Genomic DNA, 21,567 nt, shown 5'->3' with positions numbered 1-21,567 from the left:
ATAGTTCTTTAAATATGTTTGACAGTTTCATTACTTTTTTGTGTTTATATTGTTTAATGTTATTATTTTTAGCTTTGAAAAGGGGCAAAAATGGGACAAAGGAAGTTGTATCCAAATTTACACACAGTCATGCACCTTTCTCTGACTATTTTATGATAATTTTAACCTTTGTTAACCCGGCAAGTCAAAGGAGAAATATAAGAGGTTACTATAAATTATATTGCAGTTAGGTCCTGGATAAAACGTTCTCTGAGCTAATTAAAAAAAATGTCAAAAAATAATTGTTTGAAGACAGTAACCCTAATTATACACAAATGTGGAATTTTTTTAAGTTTAAAGTGAGAGCGTTAACAATAAAATAAAGCAAATAAAAAAAGATAATGCACAAGTAATAGCATGTACTGAAGGCATTAATAATCTCCTAAAGAAAGAAGAGAAGCAAATATTAACTAAGCTGAAAACAGTAATCAAAGCTCATTCTAGATGTATAACCTAAGATGCCTTTATTAGATCAAGGGCAAAATGGTTAGAGGACGGAGAGAAAAAAAATACAAATATAATATAAAGGGATCAATATTTCTTCTCTAAAAATTTATAATCTAGTTAATGACAACCTTTATTACAAATTTTACTCCAATTTATACAGCTCTAACTTTAACCAAACAGGAAGTGAAAACTTCATCAACACAATAAAGAATTTGTTCTACAGATATCAGACAAGTTTAAAGAGAACTGTGATAGACCTTTATCAATACATGACATTTCTGACGTGTCAAGTAAGTTAAAACACACACACAAGTCACCTGGTATGGATGGTCTACCAGTCAAACTGTATTTGTGTTTCTGGGACATTATTGAAACTCTGTTATTTAAAGGCAGAGCTTTATAGAAAGAGAGTTGCAACAACTCCGTTCACCCCAATGGTTCGTTTTGTTGTTGTTGTTGTTGTTGTTTTTACAGCAATGGCGTTCCATGGAGCCTCACAATCATTCCGAAAGTGATCAGTTTACTATTGCAGCCCAGTGGAGCTAGAGCGAATGAGACATGGAGTTTTTGATGCACTTTTGAACGGTAAGACATTTAAATAATCATATTGGATATTATTATTATTATCAGCGTATCTAAACCCATTAAAGTGTGAATTATGAACTAATTATTGATACATTAATAATACATTATTAATTAACTTGTGACGATGTACTGTTTATGTGTGCATATAATGGTGTACTGTATAAATATTGTAAATGCAGTTATTGACAACAAATTACCTAAAATCACAGTTATGTAACTTGAAATCAATGGATTCGAATTGCCTGCCGGAACTATTTGAGGCTATTTCGAACTCCGGCTCCGTTTAAATGTATAGTGAACAATGTTTTTTTGGCTTCTAATTCCAGGTGGATCATCTAGACCAGAGGTTCTCAACTGGTCCCACCCTGGGACCCACATTTTGCCACAGACATTAAATCGTGACCCACTTTTCTTTTTTTTTTTTTAGAATTCAACCAAACAAAATTTCGTTTTTCAAAAATAGCTGTTAAACACACACATATAATCTTTTTTAAACATAAATCTATATATTTTCCTGTGCAACATGCATTTCACACCATGCATGTCAAAAGAAAAAAATCTTTCAAAATAAAATACAAGTCCAACATGAGAGACATTAAGCATATATTTATTTTTAACCAGCTGTCCGCGACCCACTTTTGGGTCCCGATCCACCAGTTGAGAACTTCTGATCTAGACTATTGGTCCTCCTTGTTGTCAATCATTCTGGTGTTATATTTACGTAAGGACGTCATACGTGGTCGTGGGCGGTGCGCAGCGGGTCCTTTGAAAATGGATTTTCACTCATCAGTGGTGAGTGTAATGAGGTGTATTGTCTGCGCCAATATCATATTCATTTAATGCAATATACATTTGACCTAAAGTTGAGTATTGCTTTGTCATGGTGTTTGGACGCATGCTTTCATAATCAAACTCAGCCAGCCCTGCTGTTGGAATGTAGACTGACTTGTGAACCTTGAAAGTTGCTAATCTCTCCTCCGTTGACAGCTGTATATCACAAACAGGGGAGTTCTTCATCTGTGGCTTTCTTTCTTTATCTTAAGGCTAAAGCCTTCGACTCCACCTGTTGGTTTCACATTTCTCGTCAGTCTATATATGTGTTTATCAAGCCGGATTTTCTCAGAGCAAGATTTGACCTTGGCTGTTCTCACAGGGCTTCGTCTCTGCCCTGTTCTTTTTGATTCTGCTTGTTTTAATAAACTTTGTATTATTATGCGAGCCAGTTTCATCGATGACCTTTTTTCATCATCCACATCCTCACCAAGAGGAAGTCACAACACTGACATAGTGGGAAAAATGCAGATTTTCTTTTGGAAGGTAATCTTACATCAGCGATGCCGACTCCAACTTGTAAACAGAGCTGTTCACGAGGAAAACTGGGCTCGTGCACGTATTTTGTTGGGCGGGGCTTAAACCCACAATTGTTCTCGTTCTTCTGAGCACGAGTGTCCGCTGGAATTCTTTAAAACTTTAATTTACGTCCACTAACGTTATTTCTCCTATTGTGGCACCTAAGCACACAACACGACGACATTCTAAAGCTGTAACATTACTAGCCTCCACAGTCTTTAGCCAGTGGCGTTTCCTGTTTTAGCCTCCATCACGTCACTCGTGACGTGGGTCATTATGATGTACTTGGAGTGCATTCAAAGAGAGGAAATTGTCCACAATTGTGAAACAAGATTCCTTGTTTCACAAGGCTTTGTTCACTCTGATCCCAAAGCCTGAAAAAGACATTGTTGATTGGTGATTATAAAATATTATCTTTAACTTTTTCCAAACGAATGAAAAAGGGCTTGAATGAAATAATGAATGAGACTCAAACAGGCTTCATATCATTTCATAACATTAGACTTATTTTTGATTTATTGGATAACTCAGAATATGTTGAACAAGACTCTTTAATTCTTTTTCTCAATTTTTACAAGGCATTTGTAGTGTGGAGCACGATTTTTGTTTTGTTTTGTTTAAAGTACTTGAAACCTTTGGTTTTGGTAATAGATTTGTTTCATATATCAGAATGCTTTGCAAAAATCTCAGTAGTTGTAATTTGCTTCCCCATTACAACTAAACATGTTCCTATTCAATGATACGTTCATCAAGGATGTCCCATTTCACCTTTCCTCTTTTTGAATGCTGTAGGATTGCTGTCAAAATGTTATAAACAACCCCCAAATACAAGAAACTATGGAAGCCCGTTTCCGCCACAAAAAAAAAAAAAAAACACCAAGGAAAGTCAGAATTATGAGAAACAAAGTCATAATTATGAGTAACAAAGTCATAATTATGAGAAACAAAGTCATAATTATGAGAAAGAAAGTCATAATTATGAGTTAGTAAAGTCATAATTATGAGAAAGAAAGTCATAATTATGAGTTAGCCGGTTCAAAAAGTGAAGGAGGTCTGGAAATGTTGGACTTTATGGATATGAACTATACCTTTAAATGATAATGGATTAAATAATTTCTAAAAGCTCCAGAATGTTTGGATTTTTATTCCAAAAAAACATATTTAAAAGAATTGGAGGGTTATGGTTCATATTTTTATGCAATTATGATGCATCCAAACTTCCACAGAAGCTTTCTAAACTTCATGAACAGGTTGTTCTAAACTTCTCTTTGCACTAAACTGTGCTATGGAACAATTAATTAATTACAGTGAAAAATAAATCACTTTTCTTACAGAATTGAAAATAAAAATAACTCAAGCCGTTTAACGTATGAAAAAGTTTTGTCCCAAATTCTTTTTCTTTTTTTTTTCCTGTAATCTATGAAGAATTTAAAATGGTTGTAAAGACTGTAAATGTATTTTTACAGTTGCTGAAGGGTTTATTTGAGAGTTAGGATTTAGATGAACTGGTAACGGGACCCATACTCTCTCTGTCAATGAGATAGATACTAGAAGTAATAAATGCACTAATAGACATATAATATATACACTAAGCATAAAATACGTCCAGGAGGTAATTTTTTCTGGATCACTTACTTTCCAAATTTTAATTGGAAAAATATATGGCTTTTAGCCATTTTCTATTCCAAACAAGATGAAAGAAATGCAATATAAAATAATAAATAATATCTATCCCACTTATTCTTACATTTCAAAGTTTGCTGCAATAAGTAACATTTGTGATTTTTGCAAAACAACTGAAGGCTATAGAATATACTTCACTTATTTTACAAATGTCCAGTAATATAACTGTTCTGGAAGAATATGAAACACTTTTTGAGTAATAATTTGAAAGTTACAGTAAGTCTGACAGCAAAAGATATAATTTTATTATAAAAAATCAAAAACAAAAAACTACAACAAACAGTTAATCTGATTTCTTTGCTTGGTAAATTCCACATCCATAGATCTAAATTCCAGAAAACCAACCCACAATTTACAGCATTCAGCATTGAGTGTACATTCTACATAGAATCAATCAAATCCATCAATAATAAGAAGTCTATCCAGACATTCAATTTGATAAATTATTTATTTCAAGATTAGAAATATGACTGCTTTATAAGTAAGACTGGGTTGGGTCAGCACAGAGAACTTTTCAGTTTTAAACAGCTGAAGAGAATCACAGGCTTACCACTATTTCTTTATCAGAGGAGAAGTATTTAGTTTTAGTTTTTATGTAATCAATATTTGTGTGTAAAACCTTATTAGAAGTTTGAAAAAGTGAAATGATATGTTTGCTATGTTTGGCTGTGTATTATGATAATGATCACAAGATGGCACTGTTGAGCCTTAAAAGTATTGGACTTTTTTTTATTAGTCCAGGAGACTAGAAATGTATTACTACATGCTTTGGTTATTTACACTGGTGAAGCTTGTAAAGTTCCTAATTTGAGATGGATAAAATAAAGTTTGTTTTTCCATTATTGTACTACAGCTGTGTGTTACATCGCCCTCTTTAATCTTTCCACATCTGCCACAGTATTGGTTAAATAGATTAAACCGCACAATGCAAAATGCACAACAGTATAGCATCACATTACATGCTCAGCACAACCAAAAATAAATGATGACTTACTTTCCCCACTCCTTCCACTGTCCCACCCTAACTCTCTTTCCCCTGTTCCTTTCCCACTCACCAGGGTGTAACACTGCCCTTTCGTTTTTATATATAAAATGTTTCTTACCCTTCCTTAGGGAGGGCTGGTGACGATTACAATTATACAATGAAACAAGTGTATTTATTTCACTGCAATGATAAAACATGCAAAGTGCTGATGAGGTAGGAATAAATAATCTTTCATCGCTTTTCCTCAGCATCCACACATGTTCTTTTACTTCCTTGTGTATGATGCGTTGATTATAGCTATTATTGTTGTTTCAATGTGCAAATTCAGTGTGTCTGCTGAATTAGTTCTTGAATCTTGTTGTTTTTCTGTTGCTTGTGTTAGCAATGTGCTGTTAAACTGTATAGGCCTACCTCAGTACACAGCAACAAATGTGATACAAACACGCAGCGTGAGAAGATATTTTCCACAGTTCACACACCAACCAACTCATTCCTCTCATTATGACTGTGCTCCTATGTGACTGAGCCAGAGAATGAAGTTGAAAAACATCTGAAAGCTAAAGCTCAGAGGATGTTTTGCCCTCTGACTCATGTTTACATTCCCCAAACCAGTTCTTGGAAAGGACAGAGAATATTGTGGTTGAAACTTGCTTCTGCCTTTTACATTTCCAGGGGGTGGGGGGTGGGGGGGTAGCAAGGCTTCACAATGTTGTCATTAAACACGCCAAATAATCACCCAGTTCATAAATAAGATTGATGACATTGCATACCATCAGTTCACGCTTTGTTTTTCCCCATACACGTTTTTCTTCGTTGAAAGCTAATTTCCTCTGCCCAAGTCCAGGCTTGTTTTAAAGTTTTTATCTCACTCCCTTTGAAGAATAAAGCTCACTACAGAGGATACTTTATTGCACAGCAGGAATGACAATATGATGAAAGAGTCATACTTGACATCATAAAGAAGTAATACAGAGAGTTGTGATATTTTTAGGATTCTTACGCCTAATGTTAAAGGCAGTGGCTATCCGTATGGTTGCCGTATCAATATACTGACATTCTATCCGTAAGCAGCGCCCCTATTTGGCCAGTTTAGGTCACATGATAGGTCTGTCATTGGCCGGTTTAGGCCGCGTGACTAAGACTAAACCTTACCCTAAACCAAACCATACCCTAATCCTAATTCTAAACATTGTTGCGATATTGGGTTATAACCTAACCCTAACCCTAAGACGCTACGTATTTGTACTTCAGTAACCGTACCAATAGTACCGGTGGTTGTCTATATGTCAACCGTACAAATAGACACTTTCAATGTTATATTGTCAACATTGTATTGTCTTTAAGTACCTTTTTATTTTCCGCTCTCCTCTTGTCATTGTTTCCTGCCTTCAGTGGGCAAAGAGATTAACCGGTACACATTGAGAAGATGTCACAAACTAGGAGAGGGGGAAGGAGGGGGTTTGGGCTATTCATATTGGCTTATTTGTAAATTTAAAAAACAAAACAAAACAAAAGTACTGACTACTTTTAGATTAAGATATATTAGTGTATTTGTAAAGGGACCATGTACAATAAAGAACAGAAATGTTTCCATTTGATGCATTCTACCAGAGTTAGCTTAAAGTTAATTTACATCTGCGATATTAAATGTTAAACTTGGAAAGTGCTTTCTCTTTTCTCCTTCTTTTTACAAGAGCTGCTATTTTTTCATTGTGCTTCTGAAAGAGGAACAGTGACGGTAAAAGGATTCTGATTCTGATATAGTATTTAGCCATTTTTCTAGGAAAACTTCCCCAAACTATTTTGTATATGGTATGAATCTCCCCGGTACTATGTTTACCACTAGGCCCGTTGATATCTGTGATTCCACCAATTGTTTATGAACACACATATCATGAAAGGGTGAATATTTGGAGTGCATTATAAAAATGCTGACTTTCAGTTGAAAGTTGATTATCTTTAAGGTCGAGTATTCAACAGTCTATTAGCCTATATGTCAAGTGCTAATTAACTAGATTTTAATTTGTGATCTTAAAATGTCTTTCTTAAAACAAACAATTTTGTTGAATCAGATGTTTTTAATCCAGAACTAAGCTTTCACAGAGAGGTGCCTGTGGGCTTAAAAAGACATTTATTTTGATAGAAAATGGAATAAAAATGTCAACCAATCATCAAAATAGTTATTTCTGATGTCAAACAGGAATTACAATTGGTACATCAAAGGAGGTTTTTAAAAATATATATATTTGTTCTTGAAGGTCTTTGACATTATGTTAAATGCCTACATTAAAACAAATCTAAACCCTTTATGGCATTAAGTTTTATTTGAGAAGTTGAAGCAATTTCACCCTAGTTTTTGAGAGCTTGCAGGTCCCCGATAATATATCAATCATAAAATGTAATGTCATCCCCATTTTTGGAAAAATCATGATGAAATGTGCAATCCAGCGTCACATAGTTTATCTCTGTACTGAGATTATAACCCTAACCTAATCCTAACCTAATCCTAACCCTAACCTAATCCTAACCCTAACCGAATCCTAACCCTAACCTAATCCTAACCCTAATCAAATCCGAAACCTAACCCTAATCCTAACCTTAACCCTAATCCTAACAGTAACCTTAACCCTAACCTAATCCAATAAAGAAATAAAACATGTGTCCATTCACTTTGAAAACAAAAATAAACAAAAATGATTTTTTTTTTTTTTTTAGCAAAAATTCATCTTCCGGTAGTGTGCGTGCACATATACAATCTCAGTACGATACACACTCAGTACATGACATGTGGAACACAGTGGGTTATGGAGGAACGAGACCACCATATCTCAGTCAAATTTCATTATGATCAATTAATTATAAACTGAGATGTGATTTTTTTCAAATTTCGCCAATAATGAGAGATCAAAATTTGAAACTCATCCAGAATCAGTATAATGTTCCAGTTACTGTACCTTCCAAAATGTCAGAGAATCCTCCATGGCGTAAGTCTATCTTTGGTTAAAATTTAGTCAAAACAGGTTTAGTACTTTTTATAACAACAATTTTAACACATTTTATTTCAACAAATATCAGCCACAAATGTGTGTGTGTGTGTGTGTGTGTGTGTGTTCCTGTGGAAAACTGATTGAATTAGTGCTATTCTTTTCTCTACATTACACAGCACAGCTCCAGATTCTTGTCATTTATGATGATCATGTTGATAAACTGAAACCTGTGGTACCACATCTTTGACCTGATTTTTTTTTTAATAATACAGTACAATGAGCGAATCCTGTAGATCCCTCCATGTTCTTATCACACTCACCATAGCAGGACAGGAGACTTTGCTCCAATGTAATTCCTTTGAAGCAAAAGGAATTACATTACGTGTAACTGGGGAGTTTTTACACAAGCCAGGGATGACTCAGTAGCTCCAATCGTGATAGCTGTTCTCGGTTGATGGTCAGGCACGAATGAACTTGTTGCATTCATGAGACAGATAGTCAAAGGGGGGGTTTAGTCCCCTCATGTAATCTCTGATGCAGATAATTTCCTTAACGTAGAGCCTAGGTTTCCGAAGTGAGGTACGCAAGTTATCATAGGGGTACTTCAATAGAAACTAAACACAGCATGACAACATTGAAAACTAGAATACAAATCGACCAGTAGTCAGGAGCCATCATGCATTGCCACAAATTAGACATTGGTTTGATATTGGCCTATATAAGACTGCCATCTAGTGGTGACAGAGAAACAAATATAGCCTTTTTTAAAAAAAATTATATATTATTTCTCAACAGGATATGTACACATTTCACTAGAGGGCTACATTGTATTATGTTTTTCAAGTGTATAGGGGTACGTGGCTTTAGGTTACATGTCTGAAGGGGTACAGGACTGTGAAAAGTTTGGGAACCACTGACGTAGAGGTTCTGCAACAGGGCGCCATTTTCATACACACTGGTCAGTTCTGCTTCGTACTGCCTCTGCAGAAACAGCTCTGGTGGTGCGAAGGCTTAAGTACCAGCAAAACACCTCTTGGGCTTTTCTGTGACAAAATTGCGACAGACATAATCAATCATCATCTTGATTGAGGGAAGAAAAAAAAAAAAGAGAGAGCGTTTTTCTTGGTCCAAGTAAACCAGGATGTTCTCTGCCTTTATGCCCCGATGATGTCACCCCCTCAGCTTAAAGAAGTCTATGATGTCCATTGCTTCCAAGGACAGCTTCATAATTATCAGCACTTCCTTCTCTAGCTCATACACATCCAATAAGCCTACAACAGCACAGTTTACCTCCGACTAAGAATCTTCCTCCCATCACACCCGCATGTAGATGGCCTTCTTTAAGTTAAAGAAACAGTTACTCTCTTAATCTATACAAACATTGTATCAATATTGAAATGGCTGGAATTCAAATATGTCATTTAAAAATGGGCCTGTGCCTATGGTGTGTTGAGTTCACAACTTAAACAGTGGAAGCATGTGAATGGATATTGATGACACCCTAACATTCATTGTCCTCCACACTGTCATTCTCTTTGTTTTGCTGTGTTGTGAAATCACAATGTGTTGCTTAGCGGCCCCAAACTGGTTTTAGTCTATATCTGCTGTGTGAAACAAATTACACATAACAGAACCCTTCTGTCATCTTTATATCTATGTACATATTCTGAAATAGTTCACTGCCACCTTCAAGTGTGAGTTAAATGAAGAGAAAGAAGCAGTTAGGAATGTGACACGTTTGCAAAGGTGCAAAAGGGTTTCAAGTGGTATTAGCGGCTAATCTCGGAGAAACCTGCCTTTGTCACATGTAGGGTTACGTGTCCCTGTGAGAATGTAATCTATGTCAAGCATGCACTAAATTTCAAGTGAGGAACAAGAGAACAGGCCTCCCGAGAAAGTTGAACCCAAAAGAATGTTGCTGTGGTATTAATGAAGAGCACTCTTCTCTGTAGAGGACAAGAATGAGGAATTAGACTGACAGTAAGTGAAAGGAATGCTAAGAATAACAACAATGAGAATTTTGTTGCTTTAGGTTTGACACGCGTACTCTGACATGACCTAGTTCAGAACCCAGCCAGGGTTCGGAGAGAAAATGCACAGTCAGACAGCCAGGTAATGTATATTAGAATATTTATTGCTTTATGAAATGTTGCATGAATTCAGATGTAAAAAAAAAAAACCTTCATTTTATTTTAAGTTCACAGAAATGTCTGTTTGAAGTCAACACTTGGTTGGTTTTTTACAACTTAACAAGACCATGAATGTCACATAACTTACAACAAACATACATAAACTCTTTGGCGCTTGCTTAAAGCTCTGCTGTATCTACAGTTCTAGAAAATATAATAATAATAACAATAATAATAATAAACCTGCTTGTTAGTTCAAAGCTCACAGTAAACAAAGAACAACTGTTTGCCTCTGCAGCGATGACTGAAGCCAGCAGTCACCCCATCAGACACACACACATATACACACACATATATACACACACATACTGTAATAAAATATGCAAACAAACTTTCAGTAAGGATAAACTGCATCAAAAATACAAATAAATGATTAAATCAACACAATGATGCTCCTGCGTCACAAACGCATATAACTATAGTGTCAATTAAAAAACAACTTATATACATCATGCACTTCATGGCTCACACATTCCATAACCTGTGTAGAACCAGCTACACAGACTAAAGGAAGATATAAGCTAACAGAGCATTTATATTAACTTTGTTTTATGTATTATTCTCTTAAAATATTAAACAAAGGGACACTTTCAAACACATAACCAGTGCATCATGAGAATGAGATTACTCTGACTACATCCACATTTTGTGGAGAGGAGGGGATGCAGATTCCATAAATACCCTCTGATTGAATATTATCTTTATAAGCAGGAGACTTAAATTAATGGGGAATGTGGAAAATACAAAATATAGCATGTAGCTTCCTAATTCACTGAATTGGTAAAATAATATTAAGGAATAATTGGAAAGGGAAAGCAGCAATTTTCTTGTATTTACAGAATATATATTTAGATAAATATCATGGCACGTCTGACTGAGAACATGATGCTCCACTACAATCCACAATACTGTCCCAGTACCTCAGCAGGTCTCAACTGTTACACTTAGGGCCGACCGCCAGCAGCAGACCCACCAGGTGACAATAAACGAGTCAAAGCTCAGCTTTGAGTCTTCATTGTGAAAGCAGTCGTTTTTCATGTACTAACATTCACACATTCAATATTTCATCTTATTCGGTAATCTCACACTCTTCACAGATAATTAAGATTTCCTTTTAGTCTCTTCCAGAAAATGCTCTTCAAATGAAGATTTCCACAGCTTCTGATTCCAGCTCATCCAGACCTCTGAACGGGTTCAAGAGCAACTTCTTGGGTGCTGCCTTGTCTAGAAGAACAGCAAAATAGACAATGGTTGATTTCAGAAAATGTTTTTTGGTTAAAAGGCAAAGGAGCTCAGCAAGTGAGGACAAAAGGTTAACTTAGACTCATTCTAGTGAATTTGCTTAGTCAACAAGTACATGTGTATTATTTCCTAACCATGCACATTCCACAGGGCCCACATTATGAACCATGACCGGGTCACATGGTATTTGATTGGTTGCTTAAGAGGCTGTGTGGTTAATCAATGTGAACATCCACAAAGTCAAGGCCAAATTTTCTCTGTTAAAAACAAAAAGCTTGCGATGGCGTGTGTTTGACATGGCTGTTTTTTCTGTTCTGTTAGATTGAGTTGGAGTCTGTTGCAGAAAAATGAACTTCTACATATTAATGGTCCACTCACCGCTGGTTAGCTTGGTGCTTTTTGAATTGTCTTTGGTTTTAGGTTCCTTCACCTGCAGTTCAATCACTCCAGGTTCTGACTGAGTGGAGAACAGGTGGCTTGGCAAAGTCTGATCATCTGATAAGCTTTTACCTGAAAGACAAACAATACATTAATGTCACAACAGGTAAGGATTTTAGGCAAATCTCTCTTAGATTGGATATTAGTAAATATCTAATAATTTCTATGAATGAATGAGTCAAACACTATGCTCCTCACCTCTATTCTTGGTGTAGCACTTGGTGGTGCTGATGGAGGGAGTAGACGTGGATGGTCGCAGTGGGCTCCCAACCACATTTAGAAGATTGGTTCTGGGGCTTTGAGTATTCTTCCGACCCTGATCCTGATGCAGCCGCTGGTTAAGAATCTTGATCACAGCATCTTTTTCCAAAATCTGAGCGTAAAGAGCACGGATCCTTTAAACAAAGCAAAGACAAAGCAGAGCATTAGAAAAACTAAACAGTAATGAAATGATTGATTCTTTCCTGATTTCAAAAGGTACACACCGGTTCTCCATTTCCTGATTTCTATGGTCAGCAACAGGGAGGTCCTCATTGAAACTGTTGTTAGAGGAGTGACCAGGTGAGTGGTTAATGATGGTGGTGTCCCTGCAAAACAATATTGGTTTAGGTTGTAACTTGAATGGAAAATAGGTGACAAACATGGGCTCACATTGCAGAGGTCCAGCTGTTCTTTACCTCTGGGCAGCAGCAGTGGCAGCCACCTCCATTGCAAACTGCCTCATGGTGCTCTCCTCCAAATACTTCTGCTCCCAGCGCACCATGTCTGCTTCCAGGGCTAAGATTCTCTCTTCACGCTCACGTAAACGCTCTTGAAGCGAGCCCAGTGTCACTCCTGGAGGCTGGGACTGCCTCTGATGTAAAAGAAGAACTAATTTAAAGCATTTTCTGAGAAATAAATGTTTTATGAAAAATTAAGAAGTGCAGAATCAAATGTACCTGCTGCGCCCTCAGACTCCTCAATTCCTGCTCAAGTCTTGTCCTTAACTTCATCTCCAGGGTTTCTCGCTTCTCACAGGTGGACTGAAGCTGAGCCAGAGCACTCTGAAGCCTTTCAACCTTTTCTACGTAGGCCTTCTTTCTCCTCAGCTCCTCCTCGAGCTGGCGACCTCGTCCCCGAGCTGCCTCCAGGGCTTCCTCCAGCCGCTTTGCCCTCAGGTTCTGCTCTTCAGCTGAGGTGTGCAGACGCTGCAGTTCACGCTCCACACGCTCCCGCTCGAAGTTCTGCTCCTCATCTGAAGCACAGAAAAAGATGAAGGTGGCCAGTTTAGTGTATGGCAATGGAGGTAAAGAGTTAATGCATTTGCTTGGCTTATTGGCTAATGAAATCCCTTGTCGTAATGTCTTTTCTCATAAAGGGGGAAACATTAACAATTTCCTCATGCGATCAAGTCAGTAATAAGCACCAGAGTTGCTACATGGTGGCCAATGTTCTTCATTTAGTGAAACGCTTCTGGAATGTTGTGAAGGAAGGAGGAGGAAGGGGAGAAAGCTGCCCTATCCCTTTGACCCACATAGCACACAGCATTCCTCACCAAGGCCGTACAAACACCATCACTCAGCTTGGGTCCAGTTCCTTAAACAGACATTATAAATCTCACTCACAACAGGTGGGGGCCAAGAGAAGCCCATTTCTACCACTTCCACTGCTGGCTCATTTCCTCTTTTAAAAGAGGTGTTCAGATTGAATTCCCCATTATCATTCTTGCCAAATAAGCTGAGGTTATGCAAGTGAAATTCAAGTATGCAGGATGCCCTTGGCTACAAAAAGTGGACCCGTGCTATGCAACAATTTGGCCCAATCCGGCATTTGATTCAGAAAGGAGGATAGAACACAGATTTCAGTCCAACTCACTTTGCTCCAGGAGCTTTGCCATGATGTGCTGGTTGTGGTCGGCGGCCTCCACCTCTTTAGCAACATGGGTTCTTGCATTTTCCAGGTTTTCTGTGATGCATCAACATTTTAAAATTAGAGTACATAGCAACTGAAAGCAGCATCTGTGTTGTATTGAGATGTGTGTTGCTATACCGCTCAGGTCTCTGTTTAAATCCTGCAGCTTCTTGATCTCAGCCACCAACTTCTTTCTCATGGTCTGCTCCAAACTCTCTCTTTTCTGGCTGCCCTGCATCAGTGTCTCATAGGCCTCAGAAATATGCTGGATCTCCTGCTCTAACTGGGAATGGAAGGGAAAAGAAAGGCAGATGGAGAATTTAGAAGGCACTGGTCAACCCACTAAACATGCCAGAGAGCGGTTGGAATCTTAAATCATGTTGTTACAGTACATATTCATGGGGAGCATATGCAACTGTGTGTGTACAGTACACTGGTAAGTGTTTGTGCTGTGTGTGTGTGTGTGTGTGGCATAATTCCAAGAAGGAATTCAAGCTCGCACCACTCCCTGTGAGACTGATTTATATCTGCATTCCTGAGGGCTGATAACTCCAGTTACAGGTGTGTGAGTGCTCAAGAGAATACACACACACACACACACACACACACACACACACACACAGAGGTTTGGGAAGGTTGCCAGCAAGAAGAAGTTGTACATGCCTGGGCCTGGGATATGGAAACGGTAAAATAGACACCCACCATTACAGCAGTCACACAGGCATGTCTACTCAGGGCTGCGGCCTAACAGAGAAAACTTTCCAACCCTAGCAATTATCATTCTTTACAGCTGAGACAAGGCAGCGACCATGTGACATAACTCCAGCAGAGCATGAGTTTTACAAAGATTGAATGTGGTGTCAAATATCTAAGCTGTTCAAACTATGATGAAAGGGTGAATGTCTCATTTTAGGGCCTGTTTATCAGAGTTAGTCATGTAAAGTGAGAGAAAGCCAAGGCAATAAAATAGCATGTAGAAAAAAAAGGTGCAGTTTGGTGAGAAAACAACAAAGCCCTTTCACTTTTTCACCCTACACTCAACCTGCCACCAACCCCCACCCATCCACCACATTAGCTCGTGGAGGTCACAACCCAATCGACTTCTCCATGACAGGCCCTAGATTACCCTGAAAATCTATGGCCTCCCTGGAACTAGGCACACACACACAAACACACACACACTCTGGCCTCCACTAGGTCAGCTACACAATGAAAGGAGTGTGTAAACACAGTAGCAGGCTGTGACCTCCGTGTCTCATGTGGTATGGAAGGTAGCAGCTGCTGATCTCATTTGTCTGACCAGATGAGGTAGTATGGATATCAGGCAGGCAACTGTTAGCGGGCTCCAGTTTCATAGACAGGTGGTAGATGTGGTATCTGCAGTTATCTAGATGTTCAGCCAATTTAAAAGCTTTAACTCTGATGTGATTTTATCTGATGGCCGAAGCCACAGACATTATGGAACCATTTGTGCCATAAATTTGTATTTTAAGCTTTAATATGGTAATGTGTTTATGATAAGTTTTATTTTAAATATTGTATGTGAAAGCCTTTACCAAGCTTCTAGAGGAGTAAAGTTTCATAGATGTTCTCTCTCACCTTCTGGATGCGGCCAGTCTTGTCCCTGTGTGCCTCCAGTTCCTGTCTAAGCCTCTCGTTCTCCATTAACAGCACCTCAACCTGGTTCGGTTCTTCCAAGCCAGCAGGTGGCAGGCTATTAAATGTGTTATAGCATGGAACTTCAACGGGTTGACCAGATCGAACATACCTAAGAAAAAAAAAAGTACAGAATAGTAAAGTTTAGCTGTCCATCCATCCATCCATCTTCTCCCGCTTAGCTGTTTCCGGGTCGCGGGGGCAGCATCCTCAGTAGGGAGGCCCAGACTTTCCTCTCCCCGGCCACTTCCTCCAGCTCTTCCGGGGGGACCCCGAGACGTTCCCAGGCCAGCCGAGAGACATAGTCTCTCCAGCGTGTCCTGGGTCTTCCCCGGGGCCTCCTTCCGGAGGGACGTGCCCTGAACGCCTCACTAGGGAGGCGTTCAGGGGGCATCCTAATGCCCCCTGAATGCCCCCCTAAATGAATGAATGCATTAGGGGGGCCCCCTAATGCCCCGGGAACTAATTAGGTTCCCGAGCCACCTCATCTGGCTCTTCTCGATGCGGAGGAGCAGCGACTCTACTTTGAGCCCCTCCCGAATGACTGAGCTTCTCACCCTATCTCTAAGGGAGAGCCCAGCCACCCTACGGAGGAAACTCATTTCGGCCGCTTGTACCCATGATCTTGTTCTTTCGGTCATGACCCAAAGCTCATGACCATAGGTGAGGGTTGGAACGTAGACCGACCTGTAAATCGAGAGCTTCGCTTTTTGGCTCAGCTCCCTTTTTACAATGACGGACTGGTGCAGACTCCGCATCACTGCAGACGCCGCACCAATCCGCCTGTCGATCTCTCGCTCCATCCTTACCTCCATCGTGAACAAGACCCCGAGGTACTTGAACTCCTCCACCTGTGGCAGAACCTCATCTCCAACCCGGAGAAGGCACTCCACCTTTTTCCGGTCGGGAACCATGGACTTGGATTCTATCCGGCGGACCCTCCTCTCCAGTACCCCTGAATAGACCTTACCGGGGAGGCTGAGGAGTACGATCCCTCTATAATTGGAACACACCCTCCGGTCCCCCTTCTTAAAAAGGGGGACCACCACCCCGGTCTGCCAATCCAGAGGCACTGCCCCCGATGTCCACGCGATGTTGCAGAGTCGTGTCAGCCATGACAGCTCCACAACATCCAGGGCCTTGAGGAACTCCGGGCGGATCTCATCCACCCCCGGAGCCCTGCCACCGAGGAGCTTTTTAACCACCTCGGCAACCTCAGCCCCAGAGATAGGAGAGCCCACTCTCGGGTCCCTGGGCCCTGCTTCCTGATTGGAAGGCGTGTCGGTGGGATTGAGGAGGTCTTCGAAGTATTCCCCCCACCGATCCACAACGTCTCGAGTCGAGGTCAGCAGCGTAGATAGTGTTGACGGTGCACTGCTTCCCCCTGCTGAGATGCCGGATGGTGGTCCAGAATCTCTTCGAAGCCGTCCGGAAGTCGTTCTCCATGGCCTCACCAAACTCCTCCCATGTCCGGGCTTTTGCCTCGGCGACCGCCGTGGCTGCACTCCGCTTGGCCCGTCGGTACCTGTCTGCTGCCTCCGGAGTCCCACAGGCCAAAAAGGCCCGGTAGGACTCCTTCTTCAGCTTGACGGCATCCCTCACCCCCGGTGTCCACCAACGGGTTCGGGTATTGCCGCCACGACAGGCACCGACTACCTTGCTGCCACAGCACCGATCAGCCGCCTCAGCAACAGAGGCACGGAACATGGCCCACTCGGACTCAATGTCCCCCGCCTCCTCTGAGACATGGTTGAAGTTTTCCCGGAGGTGGGAGTTGAAGCTCCTTCTGACGGGAGACTCTGCCAGGCGTTCCCAGCAGACCCTCACTATACGTTTGGGTCTGCCAGGTCTAACCGGCATCCTCCCCCGCCAACTCACCAGGTGGTGATCAGTTGACAGCTCCGCCCCTCTCTTTACCCGAGTGTCCAAGACATGCGGCCGCAAGTCCGATGACACGACTACGAAGTCGATCATTAAACTGCGGCCTAGGGTGTCCTGGTGCCAAGTGCACATATGGACACCCTTATTCTTGAACATGGTGTTTGTTATGGACAATCTGTGACGAGCACAGAAGTCCAACAACAAAACACCGCTCAGGTTCCGATCAGGGGGGCCGTTCCTCCCAATCATGCCCCTCCAGGTCTCACTGTCGCTGCCAATGTGAGCGTTGAAGTCCCCCAGCAGAACGAGGGAATCCCCAGAAGGAGCACTCTCCAGTACTCCCTCTAAGGAATCCAAGAAGGGTGGATACTCCGAGCTGCTGTTTGGCCCATAGGCACAAACAACAGTCATGATCCATCCCCCCACCCGAAGGCGGAGGGAGGCTACCCTCTCGTCTACCGGGGTAAACTCCAACGTACAGGCACTAACTCGGGGGGCAAGAAGTATAGCCACCCCGGCCCGGCGCCTCTCACCATTGGCGACTCTAGAGTAGAAGAGAGTCCAACCCCTGTCAAGAAGGCTGGTTCCAGAGCCCTTGTTATGTGTCGAGGTGAGACCGACTATATCTAGTCCGAACTTCTCCACCTCGCACACAAGCTCAGGCTCCTTCCCCGCCAGAGAGGTGACATTCCACGTCCCTAACGCTAGCTTCTATAGCTGGGGATCAGATCGCCAAGGCCCCCGCCCTGGACGACTGCCCGATCCAGTTTAGCTGTATGGATGATAACATTTTCAGAATTTAAAAGCTTCCAAACATTATGAAATAGGCTTGCCAAACATCACAAACACCCAAAGCACACTGGGAGTATATTAAGAAAGAAATATGAATCTAAATACAGGTCACTATATGAGTCACAATGACAACTATGTGTTTACGCATGTGAAACACAATAGGCAGAACAGGGCTGACTCTAGTACTTGTTTACACCACTAAGCATGTTGCAATGTGATCAACCCTCAAGTACGATGTAGTTGTACCTGTGCTGCTGGAGTTGTACAGCCTCGTGGACCTGGTGAGGGATAAATCCATGTCCTTGGATGGGGGCTGAGTATTGTGGAGGCGGGTTGCGTTTGTCCATGTTTGGTCCTGAGCTCTGGTTGCATTGTGGGGTGTAGTAAGGAAGCTCTGGGTAACTGTGAGAGGTTATTTTGATGGCCTCTGCTTTAGCTACAGCATCATTCCTCTCCAAAGAAATCTGCATGTGGTGCTCACTCAGAGAGCGCACATGGCTGCACTTCACATCCATCAGATCAGGCTCTTCGTGGAAGCCCCCCTCATGCAAGAGCTTCCCCTCGTGAAGCTGCGTGATGTAGCCTGCAGGGGCCCAATGAGAAGCCAAATACTGTGAGTGTGCCTTGGCCTGTTCATAAGTTGGGAGCTTCTCCCCGTGCAGCTGGCAGCTGCTCTCTGAGTGATGATAGTCTCCCTGGTGCTCCTCGCCCTGGGGCTCCTGCCTGGCAGAGAGCTGGGGGAACAAAGGGTCCTCCTGCGTGAGACTCTCAAGAGAAGATCTTGGGCTCCGGCTTGCGTCACCTGCGCTGCTGGGCACGCTGTTGCTTCCACTGCCTCCACGCAGGGCCTGCTGCTGGATGGCTAACAAGGTACGGGTGTCTGTTGGGTTTCCATAGCGGAGCTGCTCTTGGATGAGCCTGTGGAGCACCGTGCCAGACGGCTCTTCGCTGGATGACATACTGCTGTGTCAACTCTCTTTTGTGATCTATTGATTTCCTTACTTGTGAGTAAAATCACTAAAATATTCAGCAGTGAACCTGGGACACAGAAATTAAGAAGAGTTAATTAACAATAATATTGCACTAGAATAAAGCTAGTCTAAGACTAAATACAAACAAGGGTGGGACAAAAAAATATCTTTAAAACCATATCCACTCAAATGATGTTTTTGTTTTGAACATGGAGGGGGAACATAATGTGTAATAGGGACAGAACATAACAATGAACAAGCCAATCAGAAATAGAGGCATAAATAAGTTGGGAAATCAATTTCCTAAATGTAAAGAGAAGCAACTAATTTAAATACCTAATGTTTAATTTGTGCTTTTGTTTAAACTAATTAATTCCACTCCATATTTAGTCAACTAAAGCTATCATTTTAGTTTAAGAACCACAACAAAATAAAAACTTGCTGTTAAAATACAGACTGAGTGCCACATGATGTGGTTGATCATTTACAATAATGAAATATGAATAATGTATTATGTAGTTAAAAAAAAAAGTAAGGATAATTAAATGAAAACATGAAAAACAGGAAAAGGCCTTGGGTTCACATTCTCAACAGCGACAACACAGACATGTGGACATAATTTCTATCGCAGGGCAGATTACAACATTTCCTCACATGAAGGAGAAGAAAAGCGCACGAAAGCGGATACTTTATCAAAACCATATCGTAAATAGGAAGGCTTCAAACAAATAGTCAATATTTAAAAGTTTGACAAAGACTTTAACACAATTTCTTACTATGTGGTTGGTATTTTTTAAACCGAGAAGGAAAATAGACGCTCCGCTTACCAGCTGCTCTCGTTTCCAACTAAAAGCGCTTCTGAATGTTGACTTTAGAGTTTATTCCTCTCTGTCCATTTGCTCGTTCCCGGTTAAAAGTGTCTCATCGTCCCGTGCCGCTGTGTTCGCGACGTGAAGTGGTTGTGGAGAGCACAGGCGGTGATAATAAGTAACTGAGGAGGGACTGAGGTCGGAATGCCAGGAATGCAAAACGCGAGGTCCTCCGGGATCAAACGCGTAAAAGCACTGCGTAGAGGGAGGGAGGCTACAACATAACCACAGGGCTTTATTTCACTCTTATGCTACATATATTCATGTTCAAACAGGGCATTTAACCAACTTTTACAAACTCTTAAGTGACTGCTGAAAAAGAATGAAGTAGATTTGCACCAACATCGTTTTAACAAAGCCAGGATGTTGCAGCTTTACGTGTAAAAACTTATTTTAGCTTTTGCCCTATGATAGACTGGCGCCCAGTCCAGGGTGTACCCCCGCCCAGCGCCCTATGAGAGCCGGAGATTGGCACCGGCAGACCCCCGCGACCCCGATAAACGGGAATAAGCGGGTATGAAGATGGATGGATGAGTACTTAGGATTTTAAGACAATAATCACTATTTGAACGAGTTACGCTTCAAATAACCTGGCTCCAGTCAGCCTCAATCAATGTTATTTTTTTAAGTGACAATAGCTAACTAGAGTATGATTTATATCAGTGGTTCCCAAACTGGGGTACGTGTACCTCTAGGGGTACTTCAACACCTCTCAGGAGGTACACAGGAACATTTGTCAGTTTATTTCATAACATTATTTTGATAATGTTACAACATAAACTGACAATTTAATTTTTACATGCACACACACTTTTTTCCTCATCAATCAATAATAATTTATGGCACAACTCTTTAAAATACACCAAAACATCAGACACATGAATTAAAAGGCCTAAATTCAAGGTTATGTTGGGACGAAACAAGGGAAAAAGCTTAGACGAGCCAGCACACAAATAAAAAATGTATAACATAAGCTAAGGCAGCGATTCTCAACTAGTGGGTCGGAACCCAAAAGTGAGTCGCGGACCTGTACTGGGTGGATCGTGGACAGCTGGTCAAAAATGAAGAAATGCCTAATGTCTCTCATGTTGGACTTGTCTTTTATTTTGAAAGAAACATTACTTTTGACAGGCATGCTGTGAAATGCATGTTGCACAGGAAAATATTTAGATTTATGTTTTTAAAAAGATAATGTGTGTTTTCAACAGCTATTTTTGGAAGACTAAATTTGGTTGGTTGAATTAAAAAAAGAAAAAAGTGGGTCACAATTTAATGACCGTGGCAAAATGTGGGTTCCAGGGTGAGATCAATTGAGAACCCCCGAGCTAAGGAGTACTTGAGATAGGAAATAAAGGCTAAGGGGTACATGGGGGGAAAAGTTTGGGATACACAGATTTATATAATTTATAATTTTATTTATGTGTATATATATATTTATAACATTTTTTTTAATTGACTAATATAAACAATTATAATTTTTTCACATGAAACAAAATCCTACAAAGTCATGTGATCATATGATCTTCATTGATCACGTCAAATCAGTGTGTATTTACAAACATT

The 21,567-nt window shown here is 40.7% G+C and overlaps 1 protein-coding gene across 1 annotated transcript; it reads right to left on the bottom strand.

Annotated features, from left to right (window-relative positions):
• Positions 1-10,189: 10,189 nt before the first annotated feature.
• Positions 10,190-20,154, bottom strand: amotl2b (angiomotin like 2b). The gene is made up of 11 exons (XM_028472267.1): positions 19,963-20,154; positions 18,411-19,202; positions 15,435-15,603; positions 13,974-14,118; positions 13,800-13,889; positions 12,884-13,179; positions 12,623-12,798; positions 12,431-12,532; positions 12,144-12,340; positions 11,886-12,017; positions 10,190-11,489 (listed from the first exon to the last, which is right to left on the bottom strand). The coding sequence occupies exons 2-11, from the start codon at positions 19,121-19,123 to the stop codon at positions 11,404-11,406; spliced, it is 2,106 nt and encodes a 701-aa protein (XP_028328068.1). The 5' UTR covers positions 19,124-19,202; positions 19,963-20,154; the 3' UTR covers positions 10,190-11,403.
• Between the last annotated feature and the right edge of the window lie 1,413 nt (positions 20,155-21,567).

Source organism: Gouania willdenowi, chromosome 17, assembly GCF_900634775.1.
Source record: "Gouania willdenowi chromosome 17, fGouWil2.1, whole genome shotgun sequence".
Lineage (NCBI taxonomy): Eukaryota > Metazoa > Chordata > Actinopteri > Blenniiformes > Gobiesocidae > Gouania > Gouania willdenowi.
This window is presented reverse-complemented; position numbering and strand designations above follow the sequence as displayed.

Bases quoted from the DNA above. Each gene is read 5' to 3' on its own strand.
- amotl2b (XM_028472267.1), bottom strand. From the start codon at position 19,123: ATGTCATCCAGCGAAGAGCCGTCTGGCACGGTGCTCCACAGGCTCATC. The intron at 13,180-13,799 runs GTGAGTTGGACT...TCTGTGCTTCAG, and splicing joins GGCAAAGCTCCTGGAGCAAA to ATGAGGAGCAGAACTTCGAG. The intron at 12,018-12,143 runs GTGAGGAGCATA...TTTGTCTTTCAG, and splicing joins GTGCTACACCAAGAATAGAG to GTAAAAGCTTATCAGATGAT.